General features: G+C 36.8%; 1 protein-coding gene across 3 annotated transcripts in view; it reads right to left on the reverse strand.

Moving 5' to 3' along the window:
• Positions 1 to 14,123, reverse strand: part of PLD5 (phospholipase D family member 5) — a 181,261-nt gene that overhangs the window by 50,747 nt on the left and 116,391 nt on the right. For all 3 annotated transcript variants that reach the window (XM_033512610.1, XM_015621561.3, XM_015621559.2), the window contains exon 4: positions 12,852 to 12,966. In XM_033512610.1, the coding sequence (XP_033368501.1) occupies positions 12,852 to 12,966 (115 nt within the window). The remainder of the gene's footprint in view (positions 1 to 12,851; positions 12,967 to 14,123) is intronic.

The following is a 14,123-nucleotide window of genomic DNA, read 5'->3' on the forward strand; positions in this document are numbered from 1 at the left end:
AACTACATATGCAGTATGGTTTATTCTTCAAGCCTTTACAAATAAATCTGTATGTGGAAAGGAACAAATATATTTTCTTTAGAGTTCTAAGGTTAACCACAGCTTTAGGATACCCAGATTGGACCTAATTTTACTTTATTTACATGTGCTAAAATTTCTACAGGTATTAACTCATGATATACAGCCCCAAAATAAACATAACCTTCTTATGGTTGTTTCAGTTTAGGACTCTGGGAACTTCTTCTTGCTTTCTTAGTCCAAACAACAACTGAAGCTGAGCTTTTTATTACCATGAATCTAAGGTTCTTGAAAGAAGACACTTCTACGGCCTCTTCTTTTATCAAAGTAAGCATGTACGATAAACATTGCAGCTCTGCAGTAGCAGACTGAAGAGTCTCACACTTGATTTACTATTCTTCTAACTAGTGTGTCAGATGCATTTCTGAGGGCTTCATTATTCTGGCTCGGTCACCCAGATACTTCATTCATTTAAATAGAGGCATTTTAAAGAGAAAAATGGGCATGACCCGATGTCAAAATCAGAAAAATCCAGACACTGGACTGAGAAAAAGCAAAAGGTGTGTGTGGGGAAAATGCTTTAATTTGAGGAAATACCTAGGGGATAGAAATCAATAGTTTGTCAGATTTTTAACATGGCTTGACTTTCACAGCCTACTTGAAATGTAGAAAGCAAAACAAAAGGAAGCCACAACTCCACAGATTCTATCTTGTCATCTGGGTGAAGAACATGCACAATATACAGTCAATAAAAGTAACTGCGCACTGAAATCACAGAGGATTTTAGTACCACAGAGGGTCTAGACCACAAATATTGTTTCATTTCTCCAGTGTGAGTACCTGCCTGTGAAGGACAGGAATATAGGTATATTACTCCCCTGTGACATTTTGAACTGGTGGATAACCAGGTCTGTAGGACTTGTTTTCTACTCCAAATCACACAGGACAGACAGAATTAGCTTGAGGACAATAAGAGACAGAGATGGACAAGTTCAGAGCCATTTGGGATGGCAGCAGAATACAGGATAAGGGCTGCAGAACTGGACTGCCTGCAGTTGACTACTGGGATCTCTATGAAAGCAAGACCAGAAGGCAGTACAGGCACTTCAAGTCCCAGTATCAAACCATGGACTTGGTTACAATCCCTTATTGCTGAGAACAGCCACTTTGTGGTCCTTGGCTTAGGAACTGTTATTTTTGAAAAGCTTCTCATTGCAATCACCACAATGTTCTTTCAAAGTGATTTTGAAGCTTAGTAGTTATTATGTAGTCCTATAACTGCTGGCACTTTTGTCCATCACTTTAATGCTAACAAGACTACTGAGATTAAAAGCTTCAAGAGCAGGGATCTGTTTTGTTTTGAGTCATTGAAATGACTCAATTTCTGTACTACGTAATTACTAATATTTACACACTGCAGAAAGTTAGTATTTTGTCCAAAGGATGGAAAAAGGGCTGAAATCACTCTGTTCTCAAGAATAAACATCACAGCAGTTAGCTGTAATGTTAGTAGAGGCAATTACTCTGTAAGGACATGCACAGAGATGGAAAAGATTGAGAGTAACACAGAGATATCACTCTGAGAACTTTGCTTCCAGTTGAATAACTTTAGAAGTATCTTAATGTAATTTGCTTTCCAGCAATTAGGCTGTGTAAAAAATCATAATACACCAAAGTGCTGTAGAAGTCAAAGGTTAATTTGGAAAATGCTACAGAAGATTACCGGAAAGATAAGTATTAGCATCATAGTGGTAAATCCTTGTTACAAAGATCACACTTGGTAATTAATGTTGTATAAACCAGCAAGATTTGGTCACATGAATTTACTTTATGCTACAGGTGTGCTGTACCCAATAACCCAAGCTGAGTCCGTTCCAAAGTGTTCATCAAATGAAAACCAAATGGTATTGGTCAAAGTTATAGTTTGGTTTGGGCATTTATTAATGCTTCTTGTATAACTTTGAGCACACAGTCTTTAATCAGGTTTGAAGCAGAAATGTTATACTGATTGAGCAAAGCAGTGAAGGAGCTAAAAGAACATTATACAGCTGTGTCATGTGACTTCAGGTGATGGTCTTCTCAGAGCTGCCCAGGTTTGAAGTTACACTTCAGTCTAGATGACGTACAAAACTTGAACAAGGTGAGAGACAAAACACTCAGCCCTGCTGAGAAGGCTGGAGCCTGCTTGCAAAACAGTAGCAATCAAAAATACACCAAATCATACTAGCAACACTGCTTTGACTGACCAAGGTACAGTTCTACTGTTCTAAGAAAACAGTCAGGCTTCCAGTGAATATTAAGTATGTGAAAATCACGTGAATGGACAAACCAAAATTGATCAAAATTAAACCGTTTTCTTTGGACCCCTTTTAGGACCATTAGGATCATGTATTTGCAGGATGAGATAACATTAGTGCTTTTGCATACAAGAGAAAGCACGGCATGCCAAAATTTCTGCAAAGGGAGCACAGCCACCTAATGAATGATTTCTAAGCTCAGATGGCCTTGGCAGCTCTCACCAGCTCTTTCAGTAGCTGTAGGTAGGAACTTGCATGCTATCCATATGTTTTAAAAATGTCACAACTAATTTCTGCTAATGCCATCCGTTACTGGTTTGTCTGTACTAAGAGTGTCACCAACTCAAAGCAGCTAATGCCATACAGGAAGAATCATTTCAGCATGTAAACCACCAAGCAAGATTTGAAGATAATCCCTGTGGCACAAGCTGCTATGTTGGACCTGACTAGGTCCTACCTGACATTTTGACAAACCTGACAAAGAGCACTTTGGCTGTTCACAAGATGGCTGGATTACAAATGCTCATAGTGCTGGAGCTTATTAAACACAAAAGTGTCCACCTGCTGCTAAATCCATGAATACACACATACTAGTAGCAGACTTGAGTGCAATATTTGTGAACCGAAATTATGTATCAAAATACTGACCAATCTACCATGAAAGACCTTTTCAATTACAAATTTTAAAGCAGAAGAATTATGATATTGTTGCTACTAAACACCTAACATCTTAAATATGTCTCATAGTACATCTGTCCTTGATTAATGAAGAAAATTAATTAAATGAATGCATTAATGTTTACCTATGCATCTTTCAAACAGTGGCTACAGATACTGGAAAGCACAACCAGTATTTTATAGTGCAAAAGTACACGTTACCAATGAGAGGGCATTGTCTTTGGGCATTCACCCATTTCTCTCAGCAAAGGTACTCATTTCTGAGTCTGCAGACACAGAAGCTGTTGAGCTTAGAATCAGAATTTATTGCTTACACATCTGGCTCTAAAAGACACAGAATTTTTTGCTTAAGTGAACCTTTTTCCTCTTCCTCTTTGCAAAACAAGGCAGGGCAACCCAAGGCCCTGGCTGCCTTCAGAATTTAAATTATTGTGAAGGTTGTTCTGGGGGTTTTTTCTCCCTCTATTGCCTGTGGATGTGACAGCCTCATGCTGCTAATTCTCCCCTGCTAGAGAATTCCATAAGTCAGGCTATGCCTAAATCTTTTTAAAGTTAGCACACTTCAGGCTTACAAGAGAAAATAAGCTATTCACACTGTGAACTATTATGATGCTTAAAATGAGGATATTTGTGTATTGAAGGGAAATTCCCTGATTAGGCATCTAGCTTCCTGTAGAACCTATAATGAAAACTGAATTATTGCCACTTTATTGTATTTCTTAAGCTAAGAGACATCCAAACTAGGCAGCAGGCAATGCTGATGGAAAGAATGTTGTTTACTGCAGTTCCTCATCTGGAATTGCGCAGAAGGATGGATTGTCCAATGAAGTTTTCAAATTTTATCCTACAATCAGAACCCTAAAACAATTCTGTTACTATTAAAAGGGTAAGGCACTTCTTTCAAAATATGAGGCAATAGAAGGAGCAGAAGCAGAGTAGGGCCTGGAAGCCAGGTTTCTTCCATCCCAAATGAATATGTGACTACTACAGCCATCTTGAAAAATTGTTGTTTGAAATGCAAACAGATGAAAAGATTTTCTGCAAACTGTTAGAACTCAATTAGGAAGGAGCAAGAGAGCACCACTACAAAATATCTTCTGCTTTTCCTAAACCTTTGTGATTGCAAGCTCAGTTTTAAGAAGTTTAAGATGTTCAATACTAGCTTAAATGATTTGCTTTCTGTCAAAAAAGAAAGGTAAGCTATCTGGAAAGGCAGAAAACTGTAAGGCAAAAACTGGCAGGTTAGAAACTTTGAGACACAGCAAGATTTTCAATGTCATCTTCTGCAACTCAGACAGATGTTCTGTGTTGAAGACATTTGGTTATTGACACACATGTAACAAAAATACTCCCCACATGCTCTTGTCAGTCATGTTTCATAAGGTTGGATGTGTCCTACTTTACATTGCAGGACCCATCTCCCCTACTGAAACAAATAAGAAACATTGCATATAAATTCTCATGGGATTTAGGCATAAAACAAGTGCTGAACATTCCCTTGTGATCGAGATGTTTGCGGATGTATGCACACTATGCAACATAAAATGAGGTAAGACAGTTTAGGTGCAGAAAGATTTTTCTCCAAAAACAAACCTAGTTTCTGCATGTTAGTGTTACCTAAACGTTAGGTATGAATGCTTGAATCTCTGATGCAAAACTAGTACCTGCTTCTTTCCTTTAAGATGGGATACAGCTAGCTTTGGAAGCTCAGCTTGGTAATTCTCACTACATAGAACTCTGTCAAAGTTACTATGCATTCTAAGAGGCAAAGAACTTAGTGAGATCTTCCATCTTGGAACTGCTTAAAGTTTTTTAGAAAATATCAGGAAACATTCTCCAGCAGCAACTAATAAAAGCTATATCAAAGCATGCAATCTAATCTTTTGTGGAACCCAAGTTGTCTAAGTTAATAATAAAAACTGAACAAGGCCTGATTCATAGTAAGTCAAAATATAAAAATAAATTTTAAAATCAGATGCCAAACATGGAATTTGCATTAGCCACTTTTTGTACACTCTCATATTTTCCAGTGCAACTTAGAGTTTTAGAAAAATGTCAATATTTATGATTTAAAAGGAATGGAAGAGATTTCTTGCCCCTGTTCACTGTACCTTTATTTAACTCTATGTAACTCAGATCCAAATTACATGCTTCCTTCATGAAGACTCACCCCTTAAAAACCCCTCATTTCTTCATGAAAAATCATAGGGAAAATTTGTCTATTTTTGGTACTGCTGCAGGAATGTCCCCCATCTTAACATCCTTCCCTCACATACATTCATGGAAAATCCAGCCTAGGAAATGCATGAAGAAAGCAATTGAGCTACAGATCCATTCAATGTCTCATGTAAAACCATCCACTGAACGTCAGCTGTCAAGAGCACTCTTTACACTCCAATGGAACACGCATCAGATAATATTATTCTTATGGTACATTGTGCAAAAAATGGCCATCTGGACAGGCAGAAATCTCTTCAAGATCTACCTTCAGGATTACAACTTCCCATTGTATGAACAGAGTGTTTTAGTCTTTGCAGAGTATTTATATTGATTCCCAACATTATCTCCACATGAAGAGGAATTACAAACTTAATTAGAATTGGAAAATCCCAGTCAGAAGATCATCTGACCCAGTTTTTTGTGATATAAGGGAGCCTATATAAGATTATCCAGCACACTGTCCAGTCACATCTTGGAAACCTCCAGTAATGGAGACTCTACCACGTCCCTGAAGACGCTTGTTCCAGTGAATGATGGTTCTTACTGAAAAAAATCCTTCTTATCTTGAAATCAATGTCCTTAAGCACATAAGTTTATGTTCTCCTTCCAAATCATTACAGAACTATTAAACCCAGCTTTGAAATCAATCTAGACCTTTCCATGCACCAGAGCTATGAGGCCATTCCTCACAGAGGCTTGTCTACTTTATTCTTAAAATTGCCAGTGATAGCTCTTGTCTAATCTCTTTAAAGACCACCGCCCCCATATTTTGAACATTTATAATCTGAAACCAAGTATTCTGGCTTAATATAAATCCATGTTATCATTGTTTACCCAACAACAGCTGTCAAAAAACTTCAGTCGCCCAAACCCCAAATAGTTTTAGGTACAAAGAAACTAATCAGGAAATATTCCCTCTTAGTCTTATAGCTTTATCTTTTCCAGAAAAAATGTCAGTTTCTCCAAAATGGTCAACTTCACATTTCTAGGGCTTGTAAGATACAAAGGCTCTAGTTCAAAAAAAGTGCCAAACTCACAGCTTATTTCATAAGAAGAAACTGCTTTGATATTCCCAGATGATCTCCATCTTTTCTATGACATAAAAAATGTCTTTTGATTCTTCTATGGTATGTTAAAACTTATCTTCCCTTCCTCCACAAGAAGACAGGGAAAGATAACATGATTGTGGCCAACAGTAAAAACTCATGCCTCACAAGCATCCCAGCTCTAAAACTATGCAGCACCTTAAGTGTCAACAGAAGCAGAATATGGAGTTAAACACATTTCATCATTTATATAAACCATATTTATTACTGCTGTCCATTGTGCTACACTTACGTTAAGACTGTACAGGAAAGTACAGGAAAGCCTCAAACTTCTAAAAGCCCCTTGACATTACATAAACTTGAGCTTTCTGGTGCCATGGCAGATTGAGCCTATTGCAACCAGGTTCCAGTGGTCCTTCCACCCTTGTCCACCACAGCTCCATCTTTCCTTTCTCTGTGTTGCCCCCACAACATCACACATCTCATGTTGTGAGATCACATGCTGAGTAATGCAGAAATCTAACACAAATGACAATTAAGCTAGCCCAAATCAGCCCCCTGAACTGTCTCACCACATAATCACTGGTGCAAGGAAAAAGGCAGGGACAACATATGCTGGGGAGAGCAAAGAGAGAGCTGGGATTGTGCAGCTGCCTAGATATAACTTCCTTTAACTGGTCATGGAATGGTATATTTTAGTATTTGTAATCTAAAGAGCACAATTCAATGCATACAAAATTTCTAGAGCTTTACTATCTACTCATTTATTTGTCACCCTGCAACAATATAACTTTTTAGTTTCTCTCTTTTGGTTGTATCTGATTAGGAAAGACTGTAATCCTGGGCAAATATGCACAAACTGCTCAGTGAATAACAGCTGCACATGTGATCTGGTGATTGGAATCTCCCTTATGACAATGACTTCCTATTATTCTCTGGTTTCCTTGCTAATACACAAAAGTGATTAGTTGACTTAAAGGTTATTTTTTCCTTAAATCACACTGTGACATGGACAGGCTCTTATTTTCTTATCTGCCTCAGCCACCATTGACAAAAGACAAAATATTCCTTGCAAATATATGAAAAATGTTTCATGAAAAAGAAGTACTGGGAAAAAAAAAAGAATCAGAAAAGGAAGGAAGCAATGCAGATTGAAGAAAGAAAATCCATTGGTATGTCTTAAAAACCATGAACACTATCTGCTAAAATAAGATAGCAATTGGTGAGGGATTTAGATTCTGTACACATAAGAAATAATACAACAACCTGCTAATTTAGACAGTGCTATTCAAATTTTACTGATGAACAAAGACTGGTACATAATTATGTGCAAGGAGGGGGAGGGTTATAAGAAATGTTTCAGTCTAGTAGACTGAGCCACAGCTGAGGAAAGGCTAAAACAGTAACCATGAAAACAAGCATTAATAAGCTACTGTCACAGTACAAAGAGGATAAAGAACATGTTTGTTTACACAATGAGCCAAATTTTGTCTAAAGACAGACCTACCTTTCACAAGAGAGTCATAAACAGATATGCGTAGTATGGATAGACATATGTCCTATAAAAATATCATCATAGTTTATAGACTGTTTAGAAATAAATTGCACAATGAGAGAGCTTACATGTGGGTTTTTTTTTAATTACTAATATAGTTTTTAAAATTTTAATTGCGACTATAGAAAACAAATGCTTGGATCTGGCTTCTGGTGCCTGTGTTGCCATTAATAATCACCAGTTGTCCCCAAGAGACAAAAACAGCAAGAAACCTCACGTAACAGGGATGTTGTAAAAAGAAATTCATTAATACTGTATATGCAGAGCACTCAGATACCACAGCGAGAAACAGCACAGAAAAGTCTATGAGGAAATTAATCATTCTGCATTCAGTGGAGGATCTGGCAGATGTGCAATGAAGAAAGCCTAGAGACATACATTAAATATGAAGATAAAAAAAGATTCTAGCCCTTACCAGTAGAAATAATATCCCCTGAATGAACATCAACTGCCTTAAGCATTAAATGTTTGATGTATTCTCATTCAATATAAGGGAAAACCCTCTGATTAATATGGTAAGATTACAGCAAGTACCAGCCAGGTATTCTGTGCAAAATACAGAATCTGATAATGTAATTAAAGTCTATTGTAAATATAGGATATCTGTCTATCTACAGATATAGATATAAATATAGGATATATATATATATATATACTATGCATTAGTATTTCCTAATTTTGAATGCTTAGTTTTGCAACTAAAAAAGACTCAGTCCAGCAACTATTGGCAAATGTACATTATCTCAGCAGTGAGAGAATCCTGTCACCACAGCTGACACAGTGTGGTATGTGTTAACACAATAAATCCATCCATGTTTCACACTGCAGCCACTGGACTGCCATAAACAAGCTCCCCTGCTTTACAGCTACTTCAACTAAGTCAGGATAGCATAGACAGGACAAAAAAGTTACCGGAGTGATGACAAACCTGCAGGTTCACAGCTAGCTCAGATATCTGCACTAGCATTGCAACTGTGAATCACTAATTTTATTTTACTCCATATCAGTTCAGTTCTGCTCCCCCGCCCATATAAATTATGTGTTCTGTTTCTTTTTTTTTTTTTTTTTTTTTTTAATCTTACCCCACCAGCCCACATTTAAAGTCAGATTTCAACCTTCTCTATTAATCAATAGGGACAGCTGCTGCAGAGGAAGGATGTGTGGAGAGGATCCTCTAGGTAGGATGCACAGTTGTGTTTGAAAAGATATATAAAAACTGCTTTCTACAGTTCTTCAGAAACGGGGAGAAGAGGCAAGGGGACTCAATGCAAGCCTGTCTAGAAAAAGGAAAGATGTGCTGGAATAATCTGGCAAAAATAATCTCAACACCAGTGCTGAAATGCAGCAGTACAGGAGCATACCATGGTTCTTTGTACAAAAAAGCCAAAACACTGCATGAAAACATATGGATGACCAAGTACTGGTCTTCAAGCAATCCCACGTGTTTAAACTGATTCCACTTTATCGAGGCTACTTAAAGCAGACAGGGAATGCTACCTGAAGATTCCCTTAAGGTCCCTGAGCAGTATATTAGCAAGTACATCTGTGACCAACAGCCAGGTTATCCCTTGTCCTGGCCCCAGGAACCAGTCTGCACCACATGAGGGCACAACACTGGGATTCTGATCACACAGTCTGCTGAAAAGAAAGGCGAGACTCTTCTACCCTCTTCATGCAACAGCAATTCTCTCTCATATTCAGTAGAACAGGCTGGATACAGTCTGATTCATACATACAATCTTCCTTGCAAGGAGCCAAATCTATGCCCACCCAGCAAGGTGAAGGCTGACTCAGAAAGGCATGGAATCCCAGAGTCCCACTGTCTGTGTGCTTCCTGTCCATACTACTGCCCATGGCTTGGGTGCCAAGCACGTTTGCTGTTCAGAATCAATCAGAGTAGTTTATCAGGTGAGGGACCCAAGAGTAGTGCTTGGACTCTGCTGCCAAGTTCAGACCGACACCACAGGTGGGGACTTGGGTCTGCTCAGACAAATTTTCCATCCTGAGATGCTTAACAACTTGGCTGAGCTACTGATTTGTTTACTGCTTTCTTCACCAAGACAGGAATGTATCTGTTAAAAAGAGTGTATGGCATATTTTAAAGATAAGTCTGACCGGATGCAGGAAAAAAAAATTAGTTGTCTTCACGGATGTAAGTCCAAGTGATAATGCACAGCTCTCTTCCAATGATCAGTTCTGACTGATTTCTGAGGATGCAGGTGGCCAGCCCCTCACAAGCAAAAAAATCAATAATTTTAGTTGATAGCTTTTCCAGGATACCATAGCAAAGATTAATTAATTAAGGTATCTGTTTTGTTTTTTTTTAAGCTAGCCTCCCAATTAGCTTCTATTTGACACAAAAAGGACATACCAAAAACTTCTCATTCAAGGTCTACTCATTTCAACATAAAATTAAGACAACTAAATCTGACTGAATTTAAAACTAATTTATTTGTTTTCAGGAATGCAAAACCAAAGAAAGATTTATTTAGCTTCCATGGAAATAAAAACCAAACAACAAACCTAAAGGAGTGAAAGAATTGCAACAGAGCTGGCAATCACCTGGCTATAACCAAGACATTCTAATAAAAATATCAGTGTAGAAATTAGCTGACCAAAATATGGAATGAGAAAAAAATAATCACAGTGAGAAAATCTAGATATATTGATATAGTAATATTGAAGTTTGAGAAAGGCCAATAGTACACAATGATATATACAATTCCAGGGTTTAAAGATTATAACAAAACTCATAAGAATTACTAGCAAGATTCTCCAATCCTTTGTAGCTCAGAGCACAAATATATCAATCATTTTATTTAACAACTGTAAGATTTCCTGTCTCAGAAATCTAAAAAAGGCATAAGGGAAACTGAAGAGAGTAAAATTGTAAAAGCCTGTGTTCTGGGGTTTTTTTAAGCTTGCAGGTTAAATTAATTCCTACATAAATAGAAAGAAGTGTTAAACATTTCTCCCCCTCTCTAGCTAAAAAATTCTCCTAATCTTTTTTTGAAAGAGGATAATTTTTTGGTATTGGGCATTTTTAATAAATGATACTTAAAATATCTGTTGCCAGTACATTGATATGAATATACAGGCCTACCTGTCCTTTTATCTGACTCGTAGGAATTTGGGGTATTAGAATCACAGGGAAAAGAAACAACTTTTTGAAATATAAATTCAATGACATAGATGTTAAAATACCTATTTCTTTCTGAGCACATGAGAAAAGCACTCCACATATATATGACTATTTGATATATTCTTATTGGTTATCAAAGGATCAATATCTCTTTTGGTTATGTAGCAGAAATCATCAAATCCTTGGAATAGGTAGTGTCATGAAATGATGAGGATCTATAGTTATTAATTTTTTAATTAAATTTAAGTTTATTAAATTTAAATAACATGTCAATCTTGATTAAAAGCCAGTCTCCCTCAGGGATAAGGACTTCCATTAGTAATATTCTTCTATTTGTGCAGTGAGTAGATTACAAGGAATTTAAACAAATACAGATTGATTTTTGTGGGAAGAGGGTGCCCTTTATTCTTTACCATGAGCAGTCATGCTATGTTAGGGTGCTACGACACATAGCAACTCCTTTGCCTAACCAAATTTTTTAGTTTCCTTTGTGATCCATACATGTATCATTGTCAAAAATGATCATCATCACAATTCATACGTTCTTTTTGATCTTTGAAAAGTGTATCTTACACTTAAAATCATGCTTTTATCAGATATAGATAACTAAGAGGAGAAATGTAAATGAGATTTCAAGAACTCCTAAGAGAGACTAATTTCTTTCAGCAATTCTTAAATTCTCTTTACTATTTTTTCCACATGTCTTGGGTTGCAATGTAACCAAATGTAACCAAAATTACGTATTCTATCTGTTAAAACCAGGTAGGACAGTTTTCTTTATCTCTTTCATGACCCATCCCTCATAACCATGTTAATGAGCCATCGAGTCTCACTGCATGACTGATAAAATTACATCATCCCATTGGGAAATGCTCCACACAGGGAGCCAAGCATCTAAACCTGTGTATCTCTGGAGACTGGGAACACCACAGCAGCCTTTCTCTGCTGAATTCCCAAAAGAGAGAGACTGGACCCATCTACACCACCAGACCTTCAGAGGAGAGCTACACCCTTCTACAGGATCATTACTTCAACAGAACCACATCTGTCACTTCAGGACTGCAGCCACCATTTAATTGGACTGCTACCAACACCCTGACCAACAGGGTGTCAGGTTGTACCCTGACTCTGGCAGTGGGTTGTTTTTTGTTGGTTTTCTTTTTTGTACTACTACATTTTTATTTTAATTTTCCTAATAAAGAACTGTTATTCCTATTCAAATATCTTTGCCTGAGAGCCCCTTGATTTCAAGATTATAATATTTGGAGGGGGATGGGGTGGTTTACATTCTCCCATTTCAAGGGAGGTTTCTGCCTTCCTTAGCAGACACTGTCTTTTCAAAGACAACGTGGTTTTACATAAAAAAAGTTCATTCATGTAGTGCCAATGTGTAATTCCTCTTTAGACAGGGATTTTTGAGCCTCAAAATAACGATTAGGAAAGAAGAGACCAAAGAAATACACACAGCACAGAAAACCTTGTCAGCTGGTTAAATCTGACCACTATAAATGGTATATTTTCCAGTGCTTCAGAATCATCAGTACCATACACATTGTTCTATTAATTTACTTTGCCATTGTTCAAAAGAGGAAAAGTATCTTGTCCCACAAGGTATTAGCCCAGACTCTCAGTTTATGTTGCCTTCTATTAAAATGGCTACAGGGAATTTAAACACCTATCTAATGTACTGCTTTTTATAGGTTTGGTAACTGCAAACATCAGCTACAGTAACAGCTTCAGATTTCCGACATCTATGAACCAGAGAAAGCTGAAGGATTATAGGTATAGTGTAATACCAGTAGTGTGCATTTTATGTACCATTCGAGTCTGCATTTTAAATAATAGCAACATCACACAGTAGTAATGGCATAACAACATAAAGACCTTGGTCTTACCCTTTGTTTTCAAGTCGTTTAATACCTTTGATTCCACAGGCAGTTTATCACTCACTAGTTTTATCTCAATATTTCGGGACGCCAGTTCGAGCAATTTTTCAAAAAGACGCTGACCCTGGGAAGAACATTAAAGGAAAGCAGAAGCTTTTAGATACAGAATTGATCAAAGTGCACATCAACAAATTTAAAAAGCATGTTAAAATAAAAACACTACAAACAACATCTAAGTAACTATGTTCCTAGATATTATTAAACCTACCCTAAAGGTTTGCAACTCAAACTGATTTTCTTGGAGAAATACTGTTCCAAAGGCCAATAAGGTATCTTGCTTTTCCCAGATTGTGCAGTACTGACAAGGTGACAGGTGTCAGGCAGAAAATGAAGCGTCCAGGGGTTTTATGCTGCATAAGCACATTTTGACATTAACTTTCTTCTAAATAATCGGTCTGTTGACTTAGTATTAAAAGCTCCAGGAAAACAGTTTATTACATTTTTTTCTGTATTGAGTGATACTTTTGCAAGTGGTTCTAACCATAGTACAACTCATTCCCAAGTAGTTGCATGCTCATCTTTAGATGAATTATACCAAGAAGGAAAACAATGATCTATAGATATTTTATGTGCCTTTACTTTTTATCCTGCTGTAAAATGTTACTATTTAAACCCTATTTCTAACACAGAATAAGAAAAGGAAATTCATACTGAGCTGGATACATGTCAAAACAGAAATGAAGATATTTGTTTCATATGAAAAAAAAATTAAATCATTATGTTTTTCCATATCCAAGAAACAAACAAGAATTAAAACTTCTGATTGCATTGTAAATGTTTATATTTTAGGTTCAATATTTTAAATTAAATAAAAAAGTTTAGTGACATCCAACTAGACCATGTAAAGAATAAACTCTCAAGTGTATAGCTCCTGTGTTGTTACTACAATTACAGCCAGGGTTCACTTCCTTGCTGCTATTCTAACTTAGTCCTGCAGACACCACTTTCAATTAATAGCCCAATACAGAAAGACTTTGGATTTATGCACCTGACAAAATGCCTACCCTGCCTACACAGTTCACTTTAGATTCAATGCAATGTTTGCCTTTAGGATAAACCTAAAACAAAAAAAGCAACAGGTTTGCATCAACTTTCAAACAAATAGGTAGAAGACAAAGCTCTTCACAGAACCATGTGATATAATTCTCTGTAGAAACCAAGAACTTTAAAAGGATCTTTTAATTAAAAAAAAAAAAAAACCAAACCAAGAACACTTTGGGA

The sequence above is a fragment of the Parus major genome, chromosome 3 (genome assembly GCF_001522545.3).
Source record: "Parus major isolate Abel chromosome 3, Parus_major1.1, whole genome shotgun sequence".
NCBI lineage: Eukaryota > Metazoa > Chordata > Aves > Passeriformes > Paridae > Parus > Parus major.